The 27,428-nt window shown below is 44.3% G+C and overlaps 1 protein-coding gene across 2 annotated transcripts in view; it reads right to left on the bottom strand.

Moving 5' to 3' along the window:
• vldlr (very low density lipoprotein receptor) overlaps positions 1-27,428 on the bottom strand; it is a 66,079-nt gene that overhangs the window by 13,045 nt on the left and 25,606 nt on the right. For both annotated transcript variants that reach the window (XM_030084697.1, XM_030084698.1), the window contains exons 4-16: positions 22,531-22,653; positions 20,218-20,426; positions 17,266-17,428; positions 15,615-15,737; positions 14,938-15,060; positions 12,102-12,221; positions 10,982-11,107; positions 9,602-9,773; positions 9,288-9,512; positions 9,096-9,214; positions 7,380-7,519; positions 6,141-6,282; positions 3,905-4,054 (exon numbers count right to left, since the gene is read on the bottom strand). In XM_030084697.1, the coding sequence (XP_029940557.1) occupies positions 3,905-4,054; positions 6,141-6,282; positions 7,380-7,519; positions 9,096-9,214; positions 9,288-9,512; positions 9,602-9,773; positions 10,982-11,107; positions 12,102-12,221; positions 14,938-15,060; positions 15,615-15,737; positions 17,266-17,428; positions 20,218-20,426; positions 22,531-22,653 (1,935 nt within the window). The remainder of the gene's footprint in view (positions 1-3,904; positions 4,055-6,140; positions 6,283-7,379; positions 7,520-9,095; positions 9,215-9,287; positions 9,513-9,601; positions 9,774-10,981; positions 11,108-12,101; positions 12,222-14,937; positions 15,061-15,614; positions 15,738-17,265; positions 17,429-20,217; positions 20,427-22,530; positions 22,654-27,428) is intronic.

Genomic DNA, 27,428 nt, shown 5'->3' with positions numbered 1-27,428 from the left:
AGCTGGAGCCACATCTGTAATAAGACACTGAAAGAAGTCGACAAACTTCACTGACGTGCAGCAAGAAACTGAATTGTGGGAATAAGATAAAAGCGGGCTTCATAAGCTGTCAAAGCTCACTTTAGAAAAGAAGAGGGGCCAAAGACGAGGCTTTAAGAAAGTGAACAAGCTAACTAGGAAGACTCTGGGCGCCCGGAGTTGTCAGGGAGATGCTCTGGTACTTTGTGTACACCAGTGTCTCGCTCTGCAGCTCGAGCCCAATTAGGGGAGAATGTGAGGAGAATTCAGCTGTCGGGCTCCTGTGTGTGATGATGCTGCTGCTGCTTCTGGGATGAAAAGCTCCTTCGATGGGAGCGTCTGCAAAGGAGCTGGACGGCTAAAGACAAAAGGAGGGAAGAAGAAAAAAAAAAACTACTGTAAAAGAGAGAGGACGGAGTTTCTAAGCAACCTTTTTCCCACCAAAGTGGGGAGAAATAAAAAAAAAAGAAGGGCAGCGCTGCGGTTTAACCAGTCCAATTACATAAAACACCTCGCCTTGTCACCTCTGGTGCTCCGAAGCTTCACTGCAATCAAATAAGCCAAGAAAATTCAGAACAATATTTGATTCGGAGCACTGGAATCCAGTGGATTTTATTCTGAAGAGATGGAGAGTTTCTCTTTATTCATCCATCATACTTTTGATTTCTTACCATTCCTTTTCCTGATGTTACTCTCTTCCTGAAAAAGATATAGTTTTTAAGTTTTTGTGTTGAAACCACACAAAACAGCGTTTTCCACCGTTGTGGTGTAAACAGACCCCCGAAGTGGAAGGAAAGTTTCGCGCTTTCTCAAGTCTCAGTTGTACAACTACTGTATGTACTGACAACACTTTGAACCCGTCTGGCAGAGGAACCTGACAGTCCTTCCCGGAGCTCTCACTCCGACCGGACCAGCTTCCCTCTCATCTGGCAGCGGATCAACACGCACAGAGACACCAGACGACACAACAGACACACACGGATGCTGCGTCCGTGCAGCCGTCGCAGCGCGAACCGTCAAATCCAACTCGGCGGCCTGTCAGTGAGAGACGCCTCAGACGAGAGCTTCGGCTCAGCAGGGGGAACGTGAGCCAGAGGTTCGAGCTCTGAGGAGCGAGAGGAGGCTCGACCTCAATCGCTGCAGAGATGAGACGGAGGAGGAGGAGGAGGAGGGTGTTGAGACTTGCCACAGAGGCGCAGAAAAGCTGCACGGCGCCGCCGACTGACTCAGCGACTGTTTGGCTGTCAGACGTGTAACGCACACAGACAGCTGGCTCAGTGGATACACACTCGGAGGGAACACACACACAGCAGGGAGACACACTCGCGCTGCTGAGGAGCAGAGTGAAGCAAGTCGTGGAAGCCAGCTGAGCCTGGAGGAAACGGCTCGACTCACTCTGATCACTGCTCATCTCGATCTGTTCTTTAAGAGGAAACGGATTTAAAAATGGCAGCGCAGTCAGATTAAATGTTCCGGGGTTAAAGCACAAGACCGCCGTCAAATTAACACACAAGGATCTTCTGTGTTGATGGATTAACGGGTCCCAATGCGAGCCACAGTGTGGCCGCTGTTCTCAGAGAAAACAAACAAAAGCTTCTACTTCAGTAGTGTCTATTTAAGTCGAAACTTCTCAGTTTCTCCTCATGTTTCCACTTCACCCAATATTCATCGCATCAGTGTCACGTGTATTTTCCGCGTCACTACAGCGAAATGCAGCAGAACAAAGGAGGACCTCAAAGAACAGGGTGTTCCTGGCATCTTCAGCACACTGACAGACTCTAAACACCTTCTCTGGGACAAACTGAACCAGAACGAGATACGAAAAATACTGTTTTAAGGTGGAGATGAAGCTTCATGAAAAAAGAAACAAAATGTTTGGACCGGTGCATGAAAATTTCAAGAGGCCACAATGACACACCTGCACCACAACCTCCTGACTTCAAACCACTCAGTACAACAAACGAGTGGTCCGTGAGTCAAAACCGGTCTGCAAGAGGCTCTGATCTGGCTTCAGATTTTTTGGACATTTCACTGCATCAGAATGCTTCCCTAAAACTGGCTTCATGTGGAGTTTCAGTGATTTTCTGTGATAACCGTCTTGTTTTGTGAAAATGTTTTCATCACATACACTGTGTCACAACAAAGAAAACCTTGAAGTTCAATACTGAAGGTTTTTGTGGCACTATTTCACCGGTCTCACGGTGAAACTGGGCTGTTTGCGGCTCCTGAACTGAAATGTGTTTGACACTCCTGATGGAGACCAAGACGAGCTTCAGGAGTGCTGTGACTTCAAGAGTTCCGATCTCTGCGTTTTAAAGGATTTTCTCCACTTTTCCTGCTGCTGCCTCTGGAGTGTGTTTAAAGAGACATTCTGAAGTGTGTGTTTCTGAAGCTAAATCAACACAGGCCTCAGTTCAAAGCCCCATTTACACAACGTTTCAGAGAAAAAGGGAAACTTCTGTTGTGTTCTGGGTGTCTGTTTAAATGACAACAGTGCACACATTACTGAAAAATGTAATGTGCTTAAAATGATATTCACATCATCCTCACTACCGTTTACATCGCTCACATGAATGACGAGTGCTATCGACTCATTTCCATGTCACTGCATCCTCCTCAGCCACATTAGCTTTGGTTTCTACAGTCTGCCCACTCCGCATTTGCATATTTTATCACGCGGCGTAACGCACAGAGCTGCTGATGAAATGAGACGAGCTCCATTTAAACAGCAAACAGGAAGCAAGGCTTTGATTTCACCGAGCAATAAGCTCGTCTTAAAGCCAGATTCCTCCTGACGGACCAGTTGGGATTTAATTCATAACCTCATATGAACGATGTTTTCTGTACTTGGGAGCTAATGAGCCAAATCTGGAGCTGAAGTCTGGTTCGTTTCTCAGTTGGAAGCTCGGAAAAGTTGGGTTTTTTTTTTAAAAAGAAAACTAGCAGTGTCATTACTTTTTCAATACAAGATTCTTGAAATGTTCTCCACTTATTAAAATGCTTCCTTCATCTTTAAGACTTGTTTTTTGTCTTGAGACTCGTGACACTTGAGGTTTTTTTAAACTCTGATTTTTAACACTGGTATTTAAATACTAGCATTTTATAGAGGAATTCAAAAAGTATGAAATGGAACACAAGAAATGACTTCAGGCCAGTTTTTCTGCTGATCAATGGATAAAATGTAGAGTCCAGGTAAGATTCCCATGTAGGATTTAATTAGTTTTATTCAAATTATCCGTCATATCAGCAAACGTATATCTACTGTAAAAGTTCTAAGAGATCCTCAAAGAGTTTAAACTCTACAAAATCATGTTTGCTTTAATCAGGTAAAATACGAAGCAAATGCAAGAAAAACGAGGAAAAAAGATCTTAGAAAATATTAATATTTCACATGGACTGATGTGCAGCCTTCTGTTCAAATAGTCTTGGACCAGACTCATAAGCATCTTATGAGATTTCTATCCATTGTACAATTCTAATTCCAAAGTTAGAGGCACAGACTGCTCAGAGACTCTGCCTCTCTAAAAATCATTTTTTAAACCTTTCAGTGTTTCCAAGTAACCCAACTGACTACAAATCGCCCCCCAGCTGTTCTTTCCCCGCTTGTGAAGTGCTTCATTTCCCTTTTCCCCACACTGAGACGGGACGCCGCCGTAAAAATTCTAAATGAACATTTTGCATGAAATGATGAAATATTGGAATTTGATGGATCTCACCATAATTTTACAGCAATAGAAGAGTCATTTCACACCGTTAATGTATATTTGACACACTGCAATGTCATAAGTCTGTGACTAAAGCCTTTGTCTCTGCCTGCAGTTCACAGACTGTGTTTTTGGTGGTTTCGTCTGGACTTCTATGTCTGAAAAAGAAGAGCGCGACTCACCGGGTCTGCAGCGGAAGCTGTCTGCAGCCAGCTCCTGGCCTTCGGGACACACGCAGGTGTACTTGGGGGAGTGTTTGTTGATTTGCGGTGCAGGTAAACACATGTAGCTGCAGCCTCCGTTTGGACCTTTTTCCGTGCACCAGTTGGTTCCTGCAAGGGAGAGGCAATAGGTCTGATTGGTTTTGACGTTCACACACAGATTTACGACACTTCAGGCCATTTTCTCCTTTTAAATTAAACCATTAGATTGAGCAGGAAACGGTCAAAAAGAAGAAAAGACACTAAAGTCTGAGGTACTCGCTTCATGAAAGCTTTCACTGGATACTGGAATTAAACATTTTGGATTTATACCTTTATATCTGAATGTCACCATTTATGAGTTTTTTTGGTTTTTTTTTTTGGAAAAAGATTCACTGTGGTGTATTAAAAAGGAAAACGATTTGAATGCGGCAACGAATGTGACAAAAAAAAAAAAAAAAACACAAAAAAAGCTTCCAATAAAAACAGCCTCATTTGTACATTATTCATTGACAGTCATTCCATTTTGGTTCTTTTCTCAAACTGATACTTCCATCATGTAATGAGTTTTACATTATTGGCAAAATGTAAAATGTTATGACACAGGATCAAATATATTATTACACTATTGGATAGTTATTGCATTCTTGGCTTTATTACATTGAAAAAGGTCAAAATTACAGAATAATTGATGGATACTACCTTACTGATTGTTACACAGTGTGTGCCAATGTGTGTTCCTAATTGGATTGACATTCAAGCAGTCAATTAAGCCAGATGTTTGTACATGATGCTCACAGCTTGAACCCAGACACGGACATTTCCATGGCTTCAGGTCTTCGCACAGAATTTAGGAGCCTTTAAATGGCCCTGACGTGTACGCTGATCAACGCTGTAAAGCAGGGTTATGAAACACATTGCTCAAGGGAAGATATGAAGAAAACTCAAATTTACATCTTCTCAGGAGACCACGGTGTTTATGATGGGGACATAACAGGCCTGAGCTGAGGCGTCAGTGATGCAGCAGTGAAAGACGCAGGTGAAGTAGCCTTGGCATCAACGCTACAGTGTGAGGCAGCTCTTCTAAACACCAGTACGTTTTGCACCAGTCAGCATCAATGAAAATACCTTCATCCTAACCATGCCATCATTTCATTATTTTATTTTCTTTAAAAAGCTCACATGTGCAGGTCATTTCACATGAGTCATGCCTTCATGCACCAAAGCCCCGTTTACACAGCACTTCAAGTGGACGGTCGTCTTTTTTTTTTGTTTTTTCCCCAGGAAAGTTTTGGAACAATGTAGTCAATGAATCAGAAGAATGTGACTCACACACCAGATTGAAAAAATAATACAATCCGGGTTATTATTAAAAGACAAAGAACAACTGTGATACCAAATAAAACTGTTAAGAGAGAGTGGCTGCAGGACAATCAGACCGTTTGATTTTATTTTTGTATTATCAAGACGTTCTTTGTAAAAGTCTGATGTCTGTTCCCAATGTTTAATGACGTTTGCTTTTGTTCTGGTGTTGTGATTGCAGAACATGATTACATTACATAAAGGGTTCAGAGCAGAGGAGTTAATTCTTCTTTCTGCTCCTTTTATTGAAGCAAATGAAAAAAAGTTTTGTACTGTTGAACCGATTAGTTTGAATCAAATAAATTAAAATAATTCAGCCAACATTTTGAAAACCACGTCCGTCAACATGGAAATGGCAAAAACACTGAAAATGCCATCGTTAGCATGTTGGGCTACTCGTGTGCTGTTGGTTGTCGTCAGAATGAAACCACCCCAACCGTGGTGCCGAGGCAGTGTTCCAGTAAAGTTGTCTTTTGGGATAAAGTTTTGGGATGAAGTTTGGCTTGTATGAAGCAAATGAACGCTGCTTTAGTAAAGATAATCTTTGGGTTTGAAAGCCTCATGCTCGATGCTCCGTCTGCTGGTTTCGAGCTGACAGCATGACGACGGGAAACGCCTCGAACTCCCTGAACCCCGATCGTGAGTAATTAAAACTTTTGACCGATTTTCTCTTTATTATCTGCTGTGAACTTTCAGCAGCAGCTGTGGTGTTAAACGGAGACTCGGCTGTGATTGGCCGCCGCCGCCGCCGGGCCTGCAGGACTCTGATGAGGGAGAACATTTTCCACCTCAGCGGGCTTCGCTGTTCGCCTGTCTGCTCGTTTCCGCTCCGCTCCGCTCCCCGACCGGTGCTCACCTGACAGCTGAATCAGCTCGTGGTACACGATGATGTCCTGCGGGTCGTTCAGGTTGCTGGCCAGCGTCACCACGTCCAACCCGGTGAACTTGTTCGCGCCGTAGATGGCTTGGTTCTCCCCGTCCGTCCAGAAGACTCGATCCTGCATCGAGGAGAAGAAAAGTACAGAGACTCTGAAACTTTTCCCCACATTTTTTTAATTCATTACTGCCGGTTGAGCTTCCAAAATAAAAGATTTTCCCCTATAAATATCATCTGAACCTACAGTTTCTGAGATTTCCTGAGTCACAGCTCTGCTGGAGGCCTCTGTCGCTTTATTCCATCATCAGCGCCACATTTTGTTCATTTATTTATGTAAATGGGGCTCGAATTTTCCACATGTGGGCTGCATATCTGAGAACGTAAACCCCAATGGGAACGACTTGAACATCTGCAGAAAGCGCTTCAGGTTAAAGCCGTACGGCCCTGAATCGCGCCGCGGAGCATTTGCATGTGAATGACTGAGTGCCGGAGCGACCGCGTGGCGGCAGCTGCACGAGTGGGTGTTTGGAAAAGAGGGAGCTCAGCATGTCGGATTCTGCGATCCAGAAGGATCGCAAGTGAAAGTCTGTCCAAATAAAGAACCGGTCCAGATTTGAACAGAGCGGACTGCGCTGCTAATGCTTAATATTTAACACGGCTCACAAGAACTCCAGTACACACACTTCACAGCACAGACAAGGGGGGGGAACCAAAACTATGAGAATATCTATGTACATTTAATTTTTTACCATTCATATTAGGTGAATTAGTTGGATTAACCCGCTGAAGTATTTCTAATCCCAATTTATCCTGTTATATAATCCCACTCTGTACCACAAAACGGTGTAGTTAGTCCCTCTGAGCAGTAACTAAGAATTAAACGATAGCGACTGAAACTACAAATGAGTGGAGACTGCAGTGACCCAACACACAGAACACAGCTGCCATAAAAGGTAAATATCTAAAGCTGGTATGACTTGAGCAGAGGTTCCTGTCATTTCAGCTCCAGGGATCCTGGAGACACAAATTATTTTTCTAATGTTCTCTAAAGGTCCCGTATTATGCAAAAATGGCCCCATACTTTAAATGGCAAATTAGATGATTAACTCCATAAATCTCCACTCTTTTCTACCGCCGGTGTGTGTGTGTTTCATTCTATTTGCTTAATCAGCAGCTAAATAAGCAAAGTTAAAATGGAGTAAAAAGCGTTTGGCTTACCTCGAAGACGGTGAGAGCGAAGGGGTGAGCCAGGAATTCGGCCGACTGGAGCACCTTCTTCCTGTTGTCTCCGTTCAGGTCGACGCTGCACAGCATGTGCAGCTTGGAGTCCACCCAGTACAGCCGGCCCTTGATCAGATCTGAGGGCGGAAAACGTGAGGAGACCAGAGGACGGACACAGACAAGACGGGAATAAATAAACGGCGCGGATCAATTCAATATTTCATTAGCAAGGACGAATCAATTGCTACAAAGGCGCTCGGCGCAGAGGGCGTCTGATTTCATTAGTTGCGCAGATCAATGGTGAAGCTGCAGCAGGTGGATTTTCCGGCTCTTATTCCTCCTGGAGTTCAAATATTTGAGTGTTCAAACTATTCTGAGAGTCAGAGAAACGTGAATAAAAAAAAAAGGTCCCGACAGCGGTCAGAGTAACGGGTGAAAGAAGAGACGCTGAACAGACAAGGGGGGGAAAAAAAGAAGACAGTGAGGAGGGAAGAGTAAGAGCCGAGGTGTAGGGTTAAACACGACCAGCGTCGACTGCATAAAGACACTTTCCAGTGGAGGCGGAGCTCGTACTCATGGCGAGGGTCCCTGAGATGAACTCACTTCAAAACATTTTCACACTCCGCTCTGCTCCGTTTGTGCTCACGACGGCAGCTTTAACACAACGGCAGCGTGGGAGTGCGAGGAGAAAAATCTGAACCCTCCGTCAGTAATGTCACGGCTTCCGCATTTCTTCATGTAAATTAAACACCAACAATTAAATTAAAGTGTTGCCGGACATCAACGGCTTGTGCAGAATCATTCATTTGGTTGGCTCTCATGCATGCCGACGCCACTAAATGTCACGCTAAAGATTGAAATGTTTTAGACCATAAATAATGTTTTTTTCTTTCCTGAGAGGGGAAATAGTTATGCACCAACTAAAAGGTGTGATACAGTGCAGGACAAAAACAGTGACACCTCGCCCTCCATGGAGAAACATACCAAATCTGCTCTGACCTTGCGTGAGGAGAGAATTCAAAACAAGTGTGAACGTGAGCTGCATTTTTAAATACCTGCTGCATCAGAATAATAACAAATAGGCCAAACCTCATATTTTAGGATAAATCCTTTGACGGCCAGCTGGTTCTTTTGGGGCTGAATAACCTTCAGATGCATTTTTGGACAAGTTATACTGGTTCTGTGTTTTCTAGTTATTTAAAAGTTTATATCTGATTAGGCACATTAGGTACAAGTTTTTTTTTTTACAGTGTTCGGTATGTATATTTATCCAGATTCAGCCTCACTGTGTGGGTTTGACGCTACTTTGTCATTCAGGCAGCCAGAGTTCACTCATCTCAGCTGAGATCTCACTAATCTGCAGGAACTACAGCAAACCCATCATTTGTCTTCATGCAGGAGAGAATTCAACCCTCGGTTGGGCCGGCTTTATGTTATAGGTTTGACACAAGCAATCAATTCTACACCATTTAAATCAGACCTGACTGCCCACAAAGGTTTAACTGCTGCCTGGAAATCTCACCTCAACATTTGACTCGTTTCAGGAGCTCGTGTCTGAAACTACCGACGCCACAAGATAACGAGGAGGAAGCTAAACTGAGCCAAGTGACGAGACATTGCGAACATACGGGAAAATCAGGGCTGTGAGGTTTGAGGTGGAGATGCAGCGGTGCAGTAATCTTTCTGCGTCTGTTTGTCTCCGAGTGTTCTTACCCAGTGTGATCCCATGAGGCCACTGGATGTCGGTGTGCACCAGCACCTGTCTGTCCACACCGTTCATACCAGACTTCTCGATCTTGGCCGGCTCGCCCCAGTCAGACCAGTACAGAAACCTACAGGACCCAAACACACACAGAATGATCAACCAGCTCTCCTAAACTTACTGAGTAAATGCGTTCCACTCACCCGGACAGTGGATCCACGGCGATGGAGGCCGGCTCCTTGAGGCCTCTGTTGAACAGGACCTTCTGTTTGGTTCCGTTGAAGTTGGACACAGAGATGGTTTTGGCTCCCAGGTCAGACCAGTACAGGTTCTTGTAGATCCAATCCACCGCGATTCCCACCGGCGTCTGGACGTTGTCGATCACCTTCTTGTGGGCGCCCAGGTCGCCACGTTTGTCCAGCACCGTACTGAGAGGAGAAAGGAGGAAATCAAATATCAAAGGAGGAAAAAGATCAGCAGGTTGGGAACCAACCTAAAACGGAACTCTGTAATCTACCTGTATATGCCTTTCTGTCCAAGATCGGCCCAGAACATCAACTGCTGGTTGAAATCTGCGTCCAGAGCCACTGTGTTCCTCTGCTGCTCCACAATCTGAGTGTACTCCTTCCTCTCCAGGCCCAGGCGGCGGATATCACGGCGGTTAGTGAAGATCAGGCAGGGCTCTTTCCCTGAAGAGAGGGTTACAGCAGACACTCACTCATCGCTTCAAAAAGTCCGAGGGTGAGTTCTTCCTACATAATCAGACCTTAAGAAAATCTGACTGAATAATTTTATCAAATGTGATCCGTTCTTTACCAATCCTTTTCGTTTCCGTGGATAAATGGTACAATGCCGTTAAACAATTGGATCTAATCACAGTTTCCTATGAGCTGTTGACAAAAACAAACCAGTCAGGCTGAAGGAAACAAAGACCGTCTCTGATAACAACACAATAAAGCTTTTATCTCCCTCAGAGATCAAAACAATCACAACTGAAGCACAACGCTCCACATTTAGAGCACATTTCTAGTTGCCAATGTAACTTAGCGCGTATTCCAATATCATTTCTGGTTCTTCCAGCATCTTCCTGATTCAGGCCCTGACACACGTTTGTTTAATTTACTTGCCTGATTCAAAGATCAAAAAACATCCCTTTAAAACTGAGGCGATTCTCATTTTCAATCCATTTTAAAGACCAGATTATGCGAACAAAGTCACCCGGGTTAATTGGGATGCGTCTCCTTTGAAACAGTATTGGGGAAAAAAACATTAGAAAGTAACATGTCAGCAATCATTAAGATGCAAATTAACAAGTTTTGATTTTTTTTTTTTGTCACACACAGCATTTCACATTCATTCTGCATCGTTGCAGCCTGTTGGATGCATTTTCCAACACCTTTTTCTGCCTAAACAGTTATCATTTGATTACAATACTGTTCAAGTCCTCCATTAATCCTGAATAACTCAATCAATAACTGCCTCTCCGGTCAGAAATGAAAGCTCTCTATGGTGAACATACCATGATAAATAGATTTAACTCCTATAGTGGTTTTCAAACACTTGAGGAGTCCCCAAAGTGCTTTACGTTAGTAATCACATGCTCGGCGCTCAGTGCGTCCACTGGGAGCAGTCTGGGCTCCTCGGCCGCCTCCTGATGGAGGGACGACCCGGTCCACCAACCGTTAGCTGTCACACTAACACAGTCGAGAGCCTCCTGATACACTAACTTTCTGCTGACGGTTAAATAAAATAAAAAGCGAACATCCAGAATCATTGTGGCTAATCAAACTGGGCATTCAGTCACAAGACATAACAGATCGTCATCTTGACACGTCCCTCCGACTGGCGTGCGAAAGGAGAATAAAAAGCGGTTATTGTTCCTGAGCGGCGGACTCACCCACTGCCTTGCAGACGCTGGAGGACGGATCCATCTGGTAGCCGTTGTGGCACTCGCACTTGTAGCCCCCCTTCAGGTTGATGCAGATCTGACTGCAGATGCCGGGGTTGACGCATTCGTCGATGTCTGCGAGAGGAGAGAAACACGACAGCTGCTACCTGGAGACTTCGACTCATCCAGGCTGCTAAAAGCTTCGGTTTCAATGTGCAGTCGTTTCTACTCCGCTTGGTATTTCAAATTAAATTACACCTTGCTTTGGAAAAATCCTCCCTGGTTTCTTCTTGCATGACATTGTACACTGATTTGATTTCTGGCTGCACTAAATGCTAATTAAAAGCTTTAATTGCTGTTGACGCTTTGCCAGAGCGGCACTCACTCGACTCTGATAGCAATGTGCGAAAGCTTTCAGGAGCGTTTAGTGAGAGAATTTTACATCTGGGAGTAGATTAAGCGCCTCCGTGCAACCAGTGGGTTCATTCCAGACGGGATTACACATATTTACCAACAACCCAGGCAGAGTTTCAGGCCAGCTAACAAAACTGTGTGGGACTGCCGCCTCGGGAAAATAACGCAGGCTTTGAGGAGAGCAGATTAATCACATTTCACACCGGGGCCGTCAGGGGCAGGAAGTGCACAATACGAGCGCGAAGCGGCCCGCTGGGTCGACCCGCCCTGATGGATTAGTGGTTTCTGGGGTGAGACGGGGCCAGTTCTGCAGCGCCGATCGAACCAGATTATGACGATCCGCAACAAAGAGCGTCTGCGGTCGTCTTCTTGTTTCCTTTTCAATCAGACACAAAAGGTGCTGGGGGCTCTGACCGGATTCATTTTCTCTGCTCTGATGTTTGAAGCTTTGATTTGTTCTTCAAATTGAGTGCAGCCGATTGTTGCAGACAGACGAGGGTTTCAGTGATCGATGCTGTGCTGCACATCTTACAAATAGTTTAAAACTGTGGTCTCCTAGATTTCCCCTCTCACATCTCTAATTTACCAAAACATTACAGTGCAAACAGACAGACACGGCTATACCTTTGAAATAAAAGCCATGCTCAATTTTTTTTCCTTTAGCAATATAAAACTGTAGAAGTCACCGGGTAAGTGGAGCAGAAGGGTTCGGTACCTCCGCAGGTCTTGTGGTCGATGAGCTGCAGTCCGGGCGTGCAGTCGCACTCGAAGCCGATCACCATGTCTTTGCAGATGTGCGAGCAGCCGCCGTTGTTCAGGAGACACTCGTTGAGATCTGCAGGCAGGAAACAGAAGTTTGATCTCATTGCACATATGTACACAGGTTCCTCTGCTTGTTTGAAGTGGAGGTACAGTAAAAACACTCGCGCACATGTCATGCGAGCGCATGTTTCCCAGTACAGTCCACAACATGGCACTCCTGAGGATCTCTGGCTGCGATTCGGTCACTAACCCAGAGAACAAGAAAGAGAATCCATGAACAGATCCCACCTTCCCTCAAGTACCGAAGTCCCAACTTCATTTGTTCTCATTTGGACCAAACTCTGCAAGAGGCGGCTCCTCAGGGTGTTCATAGCTGCAGAAATCAATGTAAACCTGCAGGCTGTGTGATGCGTGCCATCTTTAATACATTTTTTTTCCTTTTTTTAACAGGCTGCACTGTCAGACAAGGATCTTGTACGTCGTTTCACAGCACAATATCGACCTGTGTTGAATCGCAGGAGACAAATCCTCTGATACAGTCAGTGCTGTTTATTAAGGTTACACATATTAAACATGACATGCCATTATGTTGAGTTTTTTAGGCCGCAATATGAACTGTGATAAATCAACTAACACACAAGAGTATGATGTCTTTGTTCTGCCGAATGACTCCTCTTTCTCTTTGAACGCACTGCATTTGTTGTTCTTTTTCTCGTTTCAAATCACACGTGCCTCTTCAAGTTTCTACCAGCAGTGTTTCAGAAGCTCAGCGGGTGTCCACTGCTTTCATGCTTCTGACTTGGGGCCTGCTGCCACCAGGTATGATGTAATGTTGAAATAAAGAAGTGAAATCTGATCTTTCACAAGCTGGTTGACCCATTTATTACATCCAGAGCATGAGTGCACCGTGCACGGAAACAATTCAGTCTTTTGTGATATGTATGCAGTGTAGAGGCAATAAATCTTTAGAATCCTCATTTAGTTTCCCTTTTGCACTCGACTGTGCCAACATGTCCGGATGCTGAGCCTGTGTTACATTCATCAATTCCAGGTGTGTTTGACCAGTTGCTACAGGTGAGTTGTGGCTTGGTTTGGAGCCTCGGTCTGCAGTGATCAACATGTATGAACACCCTCATCTTTCTTTCCATCCTCTCATTAAATTGGTCACGTTTCCTTCAGCTCCACAGTTAAATCCGTACAATTCAAACCCGGCCAAGTCATACATGTATTCATGCGTCTCCCACCACTACTGTAACTCCCCCCCTCACAGGGTTTGAATGAAAAACTGGCTCAGAAATCAGCAGCTCGGCTCTTCACGGGTTTCAACAGATGTCTTCACATCACTCCCGTCTGACCCCGTCTGCACCGGATCCCTCTCCAATTCTGAACCGACTTCAAAATGTTACTTATAAACTTTTAACGCATGTCTGGGACTCGCGCCAGATACAACACCGAGCTGGAGCACAACCTGGAGGTGAGCATGTCTTTTCCATCAAGGTTCAGTTTTTTGGCGCGCTCTGTGAGGAAGGTTGATAAAAAAGAAGCTGAAAAATCTGCGGTCAAGTCATGAGCGGCCACGGCTGAGCGATGCTGCTGGGCAGTGGAGGCTGGTCTGTGCTTTTTGATCCAACAGATCAACTACTGAGAAGTAAACTGTAGCAGAATTTGACGAAAGAAGTCAGTTCATGATGGCTTTTTCCCCCAAAGAGGGCCGAAACAGGTGGTTATAATGTTATGGCTGATGGCTGCACCTTCAGGTTGAAACTATATTCCTTCGTCTGATGTGTTTGAGCTTTTATCTGAAAACGGCACCTAAACGAGTCGTCGGCGAGACACTTCTGCTCGTCTAACCTGCTCTTCTCAGGAATCCCTTCTCAGCAGATTATTTCACATTTCCCCTAATCCTGTAAAAAGTCTTTTCAGCGAGTCGTAATTCTCTGAGAGCTCGACACAAGCCGCTACACGAAGACCCATCTACTCCGTCTGAGCTTCTCTCCGGGTGAACACAGGATTATTGACGGGCCGCGGTGTGATCCGCCGGTATTTAGTATTCTGATTGTGCGAAGCAGAATAATCACTTTTTGGAGTGAGTTCTGTGATCCATGAAAGAGAATTATTTAGAGGTGAAGTGTGGAGCGCTCGAGGCAGCCCACATCATATCAGCGTGAATCAACATTTGCCCCGCTCGCCTGATTTAAACTCTTGGACTCCGTCCACCGGAGAAGACATCTGAACTTAGCGAAGGGCAACAATCTGCTCTGCAGGAAGCCGAGCCGACCCGTCTACCGCGTCTCCAACATCACAGATTGTCTTTTTCTATTTGGAGGGTTTCGACAGCAGAAGGCGCGACTCTCCGGAAAGGAGCCAAGAACACTTTGAGCAAGAAAAATAAACCAAACTAACTGCAGAACATCAAGAGTGGAAGAATCGCTTTGTTCGAAGGCTGAACAATAAACAACGATTTTTTTTTTTTCAAAAAATTAAGAAAATCTTCTCATGTTTACATTTCATAGAGACATTTTTGTCACACATACTCTGTGCCACAGCAAAGAAAGACTTTAAAAATTCAAATACGGCTCTATTTTACTGATCTTGCTGCATGTGGCCCCTGAACTAAAACCTATTTGACAGCCTGGATGAATATATCACCCTATTACAGTGCGACGACCGAGTTTCCAGGACAATGACAGGACAGTACATGCTGTGCATGAGCGTAAAAGGACAGTCGAGTACGGCAGTGCAGCAGAGCGGGTTCATGTTTTCGGAGGTGCGTTTGTTTGGACACTCACTGCATTCCTTGATGGGCTCGTCGCTCCAGTCGGGACAGTCCCGGATCTTGTTGCACACTTTGCTCATCTCGATGCACTCGCCGCTGCGACACTTGAACTTCTCGGGGCCGTTGCACTGAGAAACTGCGACGGGTTCGGAGAACAATACGCTATAATCATTCACAATGCTCAGTATACAGACACACAATAAAGTTGGATTGTTAGCACAATGACTCTAAAACTACCGAGAGCTTAAAAATAAATGCAATCACTCCTGCAAAAACCCCCGAAAAAAGTATTCTTTCTTTAGGGCCAATACATTTTAAGACTCATGAAATTGGAGCATTGAAGCTACAAAGATCATTTTCCTCTCCATCAGGTGGAGTTGGTGCGATACGATGTTTAGAATTCACATCGTGAATGACAGTGACGGCAGCTCCAAACACAGACATGATACAGGAGTGACAGCCGCAAACACTCGTCCTTTAACAGCTCGTGCGAAGAGGAAAGCTTCACCGCACACACACACAGACACACACAGTGTTCACCTCAGGACAGCCTGAGGTAAAACCGGGAACACACAGACTCACACCTTGGAGGAAAACGCATTAAAATACTGCCTGACAATGTCCTCGGGGGAACTGAAAACTGACATTTGTATAGAAAGCAGTGCGCACACGCGCACACACACAACGTACTGTTTCTGCAGTTGGTTTCATCCGATCCGTCCGCGCAGTCTCTGAGGCCGTTACACTGTCTGCTGCCCAGGATGCAGCTTCCGTCGTCACATTTGAACTGATCGGCCCCGCACGAACGCACAGCTGCAGAACACACACACAAACACACACACACAACTATCAAACATCAGATGTGAGTCAGACGAAATACGGTAACAATCTAATTGTAGTAAATTTAATGATTTAATTTCGTTTTGGAATTTCACAAATCTAAGTCGATACTAGAAATGAGTCGTTCACACAGCTGAAATCACTCCGAAACTAAAAAGTCTGAGCTAAACGGTGTGTGCTCAGTGTGTACTGAGAATATGTCCTCACACACGCACCAAACAAAAACCCTGAGACTTTGAATTCCTGCAGGCAAAGACAATAACAGCCTCATAACAGAGCAAAGCAAACTAATATTTCTTCAACCCGCAAGAGTCCTGGAGGTCATTCTGCATTATAGATACTGGGGAAAAAAAAGGAAAACTTGAGAGAGGGCTGAATAAATAACAAAAACACAGCAGATGAATGCACAAAATGTAACAAAGCCAATGAAACATCGTTTCATTACTTGTGGTAAAGCACGAAATGTGGAACATCCAGGAGAAGAGGTAAAAATGACCTTAGAAAACATCTCCTAACTCATTTAATTGGATCACAAACTTTTCCTGCAGGACTTTCTCAGAAAAATCACATTTACAATAAAAATGAGGGGACCTAGAAACCTCAGCAAAATAAACAAAATTGATCACATTGTGATGGAATTAAATTCTACCAAGCAATGGACAGGACAAATGTTGTCAACCTTAAAATTAGAAATCACACTGAAATAATCTGGATGATCTTCTGTAACTGTTCAGGATTCAGATCTACCTGATGAATAAAATCAATGAATTGCTCCGTTTTATTTTATTTGTACTGCATCTCAGTAACTTACCTATTGATGGGTTTTATTTTGTTTTGGAGGTGTGAGAATTGACTCTGCTGTTCTGCTTATCAATCGCCGTTCAATTTAATCTGGATTGCTAGTCTATTTGTCTCTTTCAGCATAAAGCAGCAATGCTACATTTTCAGATATAAAATAATTTGGCTGCATAGAAGTTTAAATATATTTGAGGGAAAAACAGGAAGAGTGAATCTGAATCGATGAGCAGTATTTTTTTTTATTTTCAATCAACTGATTAAGATTGTGTACATCAATATGAATTTGGATTTTTTTTTGTTAATCTGATTTGTTTAAATTCAGTGAATAAACAGACGTTATTGAGAACAACTGAAAATTCAGTTCAGATGATTTAACCAGTCAAACAGTGAAAAGCAAGCAGATCTGGGTGTTTTGGAGACTTGCTCACTTTTTCCAGCGTGTGCTGAACTCCTCATTTTAATTACAGGGAATCACTTCAGTGTTTTCTCGAGGAGCTGACAGACATAGTCGAAACAGCTTTGAAATGGGACTGTGTGAAAATATTTATCTTAGTCTTATTTATGGAAATCCAAATGTTATTTCTTAAACGTAAGTTATTAAATAGTCGCTTCAAACACCCAGAAGAATGGAAGTGGTATGACCTGCTCCTGGTAGAGGGGAGCGGTAGGAGTAGACGGGTAGAATGAATGCGTTTCCACTCACGACAGTTGGCCTCGTCGCTGCCGTCTTTGCAGTCCGAGTCTCCGTCACACCTCCACTTCTTGTGGATGCACTCTCCGGAGCGGCACTGCATCTCGCTGGACGAGCACTTGGCCGGCGGCGTCGGGTGGCGGCCGCAGCGGGACGGAGACTCGTCTGACTGGTCCTGCGGAGGAAGAGGGATCACCTTTAGAAAACCACTGTCAGAAATTCAGCAGGTTTAAAGGATGGCAGCCAAAAACTAGATCTCCGTTATGTCAGAGAAAAGACGGAGCAGCCAGACCGCTCCTGGATTTATGTCCTTTTCCCAATCAAACACTCTCTCAGAACCTGGACTCATCTCTCCGGTCTTCTCGTGAACGTTAGTTTTTCCCCATATTCTACACATCTGGATGGTCAGCAGCAAATCACTGTTGTGACGACTTCTTAGAACGCAAAGTAAAAAGAAAACCTCCTGACATGGAAGGCTACGAGTGATCAGACTGCGAAACACACTGACCTGGAAGGAAATCTGTTAAGTACTGAAGATAGAGCTGCCCTGAAGCTATCGTCTGTGATGGAGCCCAGCTATGTCGGCTTCTTGGTTTTAATATGCAAGAACTGTCCCTTAATAAAACATGGAATTACATAAATTAAATACTTCTTAAAAAAAAAAAATCTTGACTCCAATCAGAACTATTGGTGTTTTCTAAGCTGAAGAAATGCCTGCAAACATTTAAATCCTTGTAAATCTGACCGAAACAGAGATTTAATCAACACTGCAGTATCTACATGCCAGCACACAACAGGAACATGAAATCTACAGCGGCCTTATATAATTGAACACACTTCATACATGGCTGCTCTTCACACTGCTGCACCACTGCACACAGCTCCACTAATGTCCCCAGCATGGGTTCACCTAGAAAAACTGATTTCTGCTCCCGACACCTCGAGAAAATCCATGAACTCCAACTCATTTCAAGAGCAGATCAATGCAACATTGCATCATCTTGGCATTTCCTTCAGTACTGAAATAAAAAGTACAGACAATGTGTTCAATATAGCTTCAGTTTGATAAAAGATGTTTTGGTTACAAGAGTCAAAAGGCCATTTTCTCGACCATCTGCTACACAGAGCCACGTGTCTTCCTAAAGCTAGGCTCTAAACTGAAGATCGAGTTGATCTGAAGGCTAATTTGCTTGGAGGATGTTGGATATCCGGCGTCGCCGCGAGTGTTCGAGTCTCAGGTGGCCGAATCGTTAATTAGAAGAATCGGACAGCGTGTGTGAGCGGGTCGGGCAGCAGGAAGGAGTTTCCTACTCTTTCATCAGCTCACACAGCCGATCAATCATCGGGGAGCCGGTTTAAGAGAGTGAGAAAGTGTGTGTGCGTGTGTGTGTGTGTGTGTGTGTACTGCTGCTGCTGGGTGTGAGACAGGAGGAGGAGGAAGGAATGATGACCCGATCTGTCACTTTGCAGGCGGGAGCGTCTCTGTGAATCCATTCATGAAAAATACATGCCACGTGTAGAAAGTGTGTGTGGTGTGTGTACAAACACACACCACAGGTCGATTGCCGCTGGATGCTGTTCAACTCGCAGAACCAGTGTGACCACACCTCTGTTCGTGAACCCGGGAAGGAGACCGGGCAATTCAATACAGGGATGATGAGTCGGCATGAAAAATTACATGAGGTTTGTGTGTGTGTGTGTGTGTGTCTGTGTGTGTGTGTTTTTTTTAAGTCCTAACCTGCAGCTTAGTCAACTTCAATAAAGTAACACTGCTTGAACGAGGCCTCATGGCAGTTTTTCATGTGATTGCATACCAGAAGTGGCTGATGTGTCATTTTCCGAGCATCAGGCTGACTTTAATCAGCGCACAGCCGCTCTCCTGCAGTTAGGATTAAACCGACACAAACACGCCTCCTTTTATCAATGAGAGCATTCAAATGGATGTGAACAGCACCTTTCAAGCAGGTTAATACGATTAAAAGACGACTGGCGAGAAGATAATAGAACAAAAGAAGCGAGGACAAGGAAGAGCGAAGAGGAAACTACTAAAAACATTAACAGGTACACAAAGAGGAAGAATGTTACGTGGGAAAAGAACTGGATTACCAAAGGGGGGTAAAAGCCAAAAATCTATAGACATTTTACTGTCTTATTACAAAGTGCTGTATAGCAGGGGTGTTAAACCAAAGGCCAGTGGGCAAAAACTAGGCCTGCAAGCCTCAAAGCCACGTGTCATCATGAGTCTGTAAAAACATGCATGATGCAACAGCGTGTGTGTGTGTGTGTGTGTGTGTGTGTGTGTGTGTGTGTGTGTGTGTGTGTGTGTGTGTGTTCATAAATACCATTAACTTTATTTTGCACCAGAAGTTTTCATTAAAATTGGCTTTATGTTCAGAGTAGAGCTATTTTTGGTATGGTTTGGTTTTGTGATTTTTTTTTTTTTTTTTTTTTTTATCACATATTCACCACATCAAAGAAAATCATTCCAGTTTAAAAATAAAATGTCATTATAATCTCTAAATTTAATCGGTCCAACTCACTCAAGATGAAATTGGGATTTTCCGGTCAATGACCTAAAATGCTTGACACCTAATATATATATTATGATCTCTATTAAACACTTGGCCTGAATTATTTTACGGTTTTCTGATACAAGTTTGCGAGCCTCTGCTTTCAGAGCTGTAATCTTCATGATGGAGTCTTTCCCACATGTTAGCCGTCACATTATCCACCCGTCATCTTCAAAGCAATTAAATCTCAAAAGTCCTCAAGTCATCAAATCAAGTGCATCTATTAACATTTGCTTTGAACAAACCCTCGTCACCGACTCTCGGCTCTCGTCGTCATTATCTGTAATGTAAACAGGAACCTCCTTCAGCAGACCAAATCTGCTTCTGTGAACAGTGTGATTGAGCTCACAGGCTTGTGTGTATGTGTGTGCAACACACACACACACACGCTCACCTGGCAGTCCACGTCGTCGTCGCACACCCAGCTGGCCGGGATGCAGGACGAGTTGCCGCACTGGAACTCGCTGGGCGCGCAGGAGGACGGGGCGCACTCCACCTCGTCCGAGCCGTCGCCGCAGTCGTCCTCGCCATTGCACACGAAGTTCCGGGAGATGCAGCGACCGCTGGCGCACGTGAACTCGTTGGGAGCGCAGGTGATGTTTCCTGGAGGGCGTGGGAGAGCGACGACGCAGCGGTCAAGAGAAGACTCCAAAGAGGAAATCAATGTATCAATGTGATGAAGACAGATCAGTTCACGTTATTATGGCGCCATGCTGAGCACATAACACCAACGGTAGCAACTAATGGTGAGAAGTTCAGAGATACTATCATTTTTACTGCATTTAACGTACATTTATTAAGTGAAGTTGGAAAACTTTCCTTAAGTGTTTGTTGGCCTGATGCTGGAAAACATGTCTACAATTCATCAGTCTGATGGATGAACCAAGTTTCACCACACGGCTCACAAAGAGGGAAGTTTTATTCCATAAAGGGAAATCTTTACGTTAAAAGCTCATCGTAAACTTTTCAGTGTTTCTGCCAGCAAGGACACAACTTTCAGAAGAAAAAAAAACGTCACTTAACGCAGATGTGAGCTGGTGACAAAAAGAAAGAAAAGCAGCACATTCCAGGAATCCTTGTGCTTTTGTACAGTTACGCAATTCCTCAGTGAAAGCATCAATTATTGTGTCTAAAATCGGCCTCCTCTGAACCGTCCTTGAATGCCTTGAATACACCGAGGACTTGCTGCAGCGGCTAACTGAACCGCTAACACTAAAATATGGTGGAAACCCAACAGGTGATTCCCTGTTTCCCCAATAAAATGCATGTTGCTGTGCGGTGATGGAGACCAGTTCAATAAGTAAAGATGTTGATATCTCTGTGTTAGCAGTTCCTGATGCTTTGGGAAAACCTCTGAGATTGATAAAAAACTGTTTGTATTGATCATAATGCCCTAATATTGCCTTGCCTGTAACAGATTAAATAGTATGTGCCACACCGACAGGCTCCTGCCATATGATGGACTCCCTACATTTCACATGGAGCTGCTCTAAGGTCACGGCCTGATCACGTGCGCTGCAGTATATCACAGGGAGACGTCGTTCAAGGACAGCAGAGCTGCGGAGCTAGCGCGGGGTCTCTGTGGTCTCCTGAACCAGACTCCATCTGCACTGACGCTCTCAACACTGGCATGTTTCAATAACATCGTGGACTGTGCAAACCCATCAATCACCAAGTGGCTTCAGGACCAACTTTCCCCTCAGTACAAATCCCCCGCTCATACATATGAAGCGGCGTGTTGCAGCGGCGCCGCTTCACGCCCGCATCTCGTTATCTGGGAGCGTCGGCGCAGGAAAACGCTGCTGGTGTGTTTACCCTGCGACGTGTTGAGAATAAACAGCTGGAGGAGGAGGGGTAATTGATAGAGGCATTCATACAGGACACCAGCTGTCACGCTTAATCAGCAAGAGCCGCTGGAAAACTCCAACAGGCTTGTTTGCTGGCGGGAAAGCGCCGTGCCCCTTTCGCTGGAGTAATGAGGGAGGAGGGCGAGCCGGACCGCCGCAGCTGGGCAACGGTTTCAGTCCACATCAGCTCCCTGATAATCCACAGTGGTATTCGGCTGTTTAGCGGCTCTTTCAGGGGATTCGCGAGAGGAGCGAGCCAGAAAACATTTGGGCGAACACGGCAGACATATTGACAACTGGCCCGGAGCGCTCATCCATCAGCAGCAGATAAACACCCAGTTTGGGACAAACGGAAACGCTGCTGCTCCATCACAGCTTCCACTCCAATAACGAGGCCGGGTGACTTTCCAAACCCAAGCAACTGACCGCAGTGGGAGCATCGTTTTAAGTAACAATGTTTGTCTTTGTAAGTGTGAGCATTCTGTGCTCCAACTGCTCACTACAAGGACTTCGCATTGGCATCAGGACTTACTCATTTCCTCCATTAACTGATTCCACTTTCTACCCAGCAATACTGCTTCCTCAGGTCATGTTTACATGACAACATTCTCAAACTACATCGCAATGTCTGGCAAACCGTCCAGGCACTGCGACATTGGCGTCAACCACGTCCTCATTAGCTGCGGCTTCGCAGTTAGCACTTGGTTCAGAAATCGCATGAAGTTTGTGAGCTCCACAAGAACACATTTCACTCCTGTCAGGAAAACACGGCCGCTAAATCCAGCTTCCTCCAAAATACATGACTGTGGCTGTAACTCTAAATGCAACACTGTGAGAAAATAAAAGCGGGTTCCACTCACCACAGTTGACTTCGTCCTCTCCGCTGTCGCAGTCCTTCTCTCCGTCACATTTCCAGAAGATGGGGATACACTGGGTGGAGCCCGCTCCGCAGCTGAACTCGTTCACACGACACGTCCGCATGTCTGCAAAACACAAACAACTAATTCATAAAACCATCACTGCAGCATTTCAAACATCTTTAATCCCCTGAAAAACTGCAACATGGTGTCAAACAAGTTGAGTTTGAACTTTCAAAACTCCAAGATTGAGGGATCTTTTCCCAAATACGGGTCTAGTATCGGTGCATCTGTAGTTATCAGTCATTTCTGTTCCTTGCAGAGTCGATATTCCAGTAAGTGCATCCCGTCCATCAATTATACATTGAAAACTTTATGTAGATCACTTTCAATCTCATTTAAATTCATCTGATATCCCAAGTGGAAATTGTGTTTGAAATTCCTCAACAAAAACAGCAAAGCATCAGCAAACCAGTTGGAAAAACAGGATGTTTTATCAGGAAAGTTAGTAAATATATCCTTCATTTCTTCACCGACTTGGATATAGTTCTTAATTTAGGATGGCATGACCTCAAAAAAAAAATAAGACTATAAATACATAATTTATCAGCAAATCGTACATTAGCAACCAAGGAAATACATGATTGATTGTTTCCCCTTTAGCATTTGGGCAAAAACTGTGACACACAAGTGTCTCTTTATGTGAAAATAAAAGAACATCATTTTCTCCATTTTAAAATATCTTAACTCCGTTAAGTTTCGTCCCACAAGCTTCCGTCAAACATCAGACTTTAAAGTGAACTAGAAATCATTTAAATCTCCTGCTGTGGTGCAGTCTGCCTTTTAATTGTTGGGAGAGTTTGATGTTTTTACTGGAGGCTAAATTTAGCATATGTCGCTCTGTGCTCAGTGACAAAACGCCGACATAAACAGTACTAATTCATCACCGGTTGTTTCTCCTTGAAGCAGGAACATGCTTTTTGCTTTTCATCTTTCATTTAACTACCTTCCACCTGCGTGAATTTTTCTTTTCTTAGACATGTTGAGATTTGCCTTTTGATCTATTTCAAACTCGCAAATTTTTAACCACAGTTAAGCAAGCACTGCAATCTCATAACACAAAGTCAACATGGGTTTTTTAGTAGACGCAGCAAACTGTCAAACTCATGTATCACAATGATCAGACGCATCATTTTAAGCTTTAGTGGATCACGTTAAAAGACACGGGATGCTGGACATGTGCTATGCAGTCAGGCTGCATAATATGTTGCCAGTGGCATTGGCCCATCGTGATCAAGGTATTGACATGTACAACATACACAAATTGACTGCACCACTTCTACCATGTCTCAAGTGAAAATGCAACGTTTTAGCATTTTCCCTTTCAGAGAAGTTTCGCATTTAAACGGCACTCTTTTAAAAACAAAGTGAGTTTACACAGAAATGGCAGAATAACACAGAAAAAAAAAAGTGTACTTTTCGTGTCCAAGCACCGCTGAACTGAAAAGAGACACCCAAAACACAAACGTTTCATGCTTTAACGTGAAAAACATCCAGTTTGTTGGAACATGCAGCAATGTTTCTTTCAGGAGCATAAACATGGCCTTTTCCAACTTAGTAAAGTCCCACGATCTGTTTTTGCTGCTGGTGTTTATCTATATTGACTAAATTTTAGTTCTGTGTTGAAAAAAAGAAATTGTCTAAAGCCAACAACGAACGACATATCTGATGCATCCCGCTGCAGGAGCCTGAAATCTACCTCCAGACCCTCCTACATATTTAAGCTTTTCCACTGAGCATACATACAGCGCTCCTCTTCTATCAAATTTCAGCCTGCAGATGTGCTTTGCCTCTTATCGCTGCGATATTCCACTGTGGGAGGAGATAACAAGCGGCGGCGGGCTGCGTGGATACTGGCGGTGCCGCGATAAGAGCTGCTCGCTGGGGCAGAAGATGAAGGTGAATTGAAAAGTGGCTCCTACCGATGGATGAATTATTGAATTATAGTTTTTTTTTACTGATAAGCCAGGTGATGCGCTGCTACGCTGTACTTCCTCAATCCAGTCTGCCGGGACGGAGGCTGCGTTCTGCTCTTACTCGGCCTCCGTCTGCATTATTTATAGTTTTACTGAAAAATGTGGCCAACCTGAGAAGATTTCTAAGTCACCAATTACAGCGGGCCGCTAATTGCACGATTTAGCTTCCTGGTCATCAACTGGAAATTGCCCACATTGTGCCGATGCCATGCACACACAGCTGAAATATTAAGGAACTGCCCACTTCATTCTACTAACTGCATCAACACAAGAAACTTTTCTTTAAACCTTGACATCCAGTTCCAAAAAGACAGTTTCACTTCACATGTTCAACAAGTTCAAAAGGTCTTTTCTGAAACAATTTCACAATACTGGCTGTTAAATTTGACTTACGCATGAACGGGAGAAGCCGAGCACGCCGCTGGTGCTTCACATGGGACTGAAAATCATAATCATATCATTGTTGTAGTACTCAACATTATCACAATGACTGAATCGAAGGCTAAAAGTTATTTGGTGTTTTAGAGGATGACGTTCGCAGGACTTTGAGCCAATAATGTAACAACAGCAGGCGATGATCTTCTTACGACAACCCAAGATACGAAGAACAACAGAAATATCAGAGTTCATGGAAAAAAACGTGTACAAGTGTGCATGCAGCAACAATGTCGCAGTCCGAGAGAAACACAAGAAGCTGTGTGTGTGTGTGTGTGTGTGTGTGTAACAGCTGGTCAAACACCACAGTGACATAACAGCGATAGAGGCTGGCCGGCACGTACGCCACAGAAGCTATGACTGGAACGTCACACCATTAACACACAACCACACACACACACCCTAACACACACACACACCACACACACAAGTACAAAGAGGAATGTAGTTCAAGACCTTCATTTGACCGGCACGCGCACACCAACACCCTAACACACACACAGTTTATAAGATTGTGACATCAAACGGCTTAGCAGCACTTTGCATTATTTAATTGTCGACTGCAAAGTTGACCGAGTTCAAGATTTAAAATTGGGTTTCAAAAGTTTGGCGGAAAAAGTGTGAAAGGCAAAATGTGAATATTTTAAGAGCTCAGCAGGTTGCTGAGCTCATTTTGTGCAACAAAAAAGGATAAAGCAAGCAAATCAAAGTCGTTTTTAGAGTATGTCTGGAGGAGAAATAACTTCACCTTAAACCTAGGCTTATCTGAGAGGCATTACTCCCACTTCGTTATTTTAACGATCAGTCCTGATCCAGGTATGAGAAGTAAAAAGAGGCTGCTATGGGACCACATGTTCATGATGTTTCCATGAGTTCACCCTCTTGTCCTTCCTTGGACCACAAACCGCCCACAACAGCTGCAGTCTGAGAGACGCTCAAATCCTCCTTAATCTTCAAACTTGTTGATTTTCCTGCATATAACGCCACATAGAGGACGAGATGTTCACTTCCTGTCTAATGCATTCCACACAAACGGTAGCATGAAGGGCAGAGGAGTGCCGTTGTTCCCTTCACCCATCATTGGCCGCAACGTTGCAGCTCGGGGGTTTTTCTGCTGACTGGCGTCAGTTTGGATGAAGCCTCAGATCAAGGTTGTGTCAAAGTAATATTTACATTTGCTTCATTTTAATTTACTCAGCGTTTTATTCACCTGCTTTAACAGTCCTTTTTCTTTTAATTGCTCTTTTGTTTTCCGATTCCCCGTTTTGTTTGATTTTAATGTAATTTTTTTGCATTTCTCTCTCTTTTTGTGAAGCACTCTGAATTGCCTCGTGTACGAATGGTGCTATAAAAATAAACTCGCCTTGCCTAATACGAGCAGTGAGAAAGTGTGTGCAGACCTCCAACACACCGTTACCTTTTTGTGCAAGGTTAGACTTTAATTCAGCGTGAATCATTAAAATGTTACCAGAACAGCAGCAGTAACCTCAGTAATATACACCTAATGTGAGGTCGGCTCAAGAAAATGAGAAATATCTCCTAGATGGCAATGACTTGTTTTCTGGAAGTATCGGTGCTAAAAATAGTACTAGTAGCGCTCATAAGTGGCACTATGCAGTAATGCAATAAATGCACTAGTTACCAAAGTACGATGACGCCTACTAAACAGTTCAACCTTTGTATGACATTATTCATTGTTTGAACACAGCTGACTGTAATCCCAGAAAAGTCCCTGAATCAGTGAAGAAACCTTTAGAAACCAGGTTCCTCTGGTGAAGCTTCAAACATCGGGTCTGGCTTCTGGTGATTCAGTGTCATTTACGTAACTGCCTGTCATTTGTTTCTTTTAAATCGCAATGTTCTTTCTCTTGCTCCTGACTTACACCAGCTCTGGCAAGGGCTTTTTTATGCTTCTGTCAAAGGCAGCACCAATACCGACACCAGTGCAGTCGTTTTATAACGGTTACAACAACAAGGAGCTGCCGTCAGCCGACAGGTATTGACAAACGTCACGCCACGTTTAAACAGACCGCTGGCTGTATAAACCCTTGTTGTCCGCATTTCACGCTTTTCACACACTGGGTGCTTTGTTCACTCATTTCTTTGGTGTGTGTGTGTGTGTGTTTTTTTTACATCGGTGTGCCACACAGCACTGGTCTTTTGCCAGCTATGTCACAGGGAAGTGAGGCTCACGTCGTTGCTCGGAGGCCTGAGCAGAGCCGCTGAGGAGCGACTAACGGAGGGCGAAGGGCCGCAACAGCAGAATGGAATCACGTCAGGCATCCACGTCGTTACGCAGCCGTTCACGTCCCCGCATACATCTCCACCACGCTCTCTATAGCGGAGACAACAGACCTGTGGCTGGTTACGCTTGACCAAACCGTACCAGTTAGGGCTGCCAGCGTTAATCGCATTAATCATGATTAATTA

Source organism: Salarias fasciatus, assembly GCF_902148845.1.
Source record: "Salarias fasciatus chromosome 7 unlocalized genomic scaffold, fSalaFa1.1 super_scaffold_4, whole genome shotgun sequence".
In the NCBI taxonomy this organism is placed as follows: domain Eukaryota; kingdom Metazoa; phylum Chordata; class Actinopteri; order Blenniiformes; family Blenniidae; genus Salarias; species Salarias fasciatus.
This window is presented reverse-complemented; position numbering and strand designations above follow the sequence as displayed.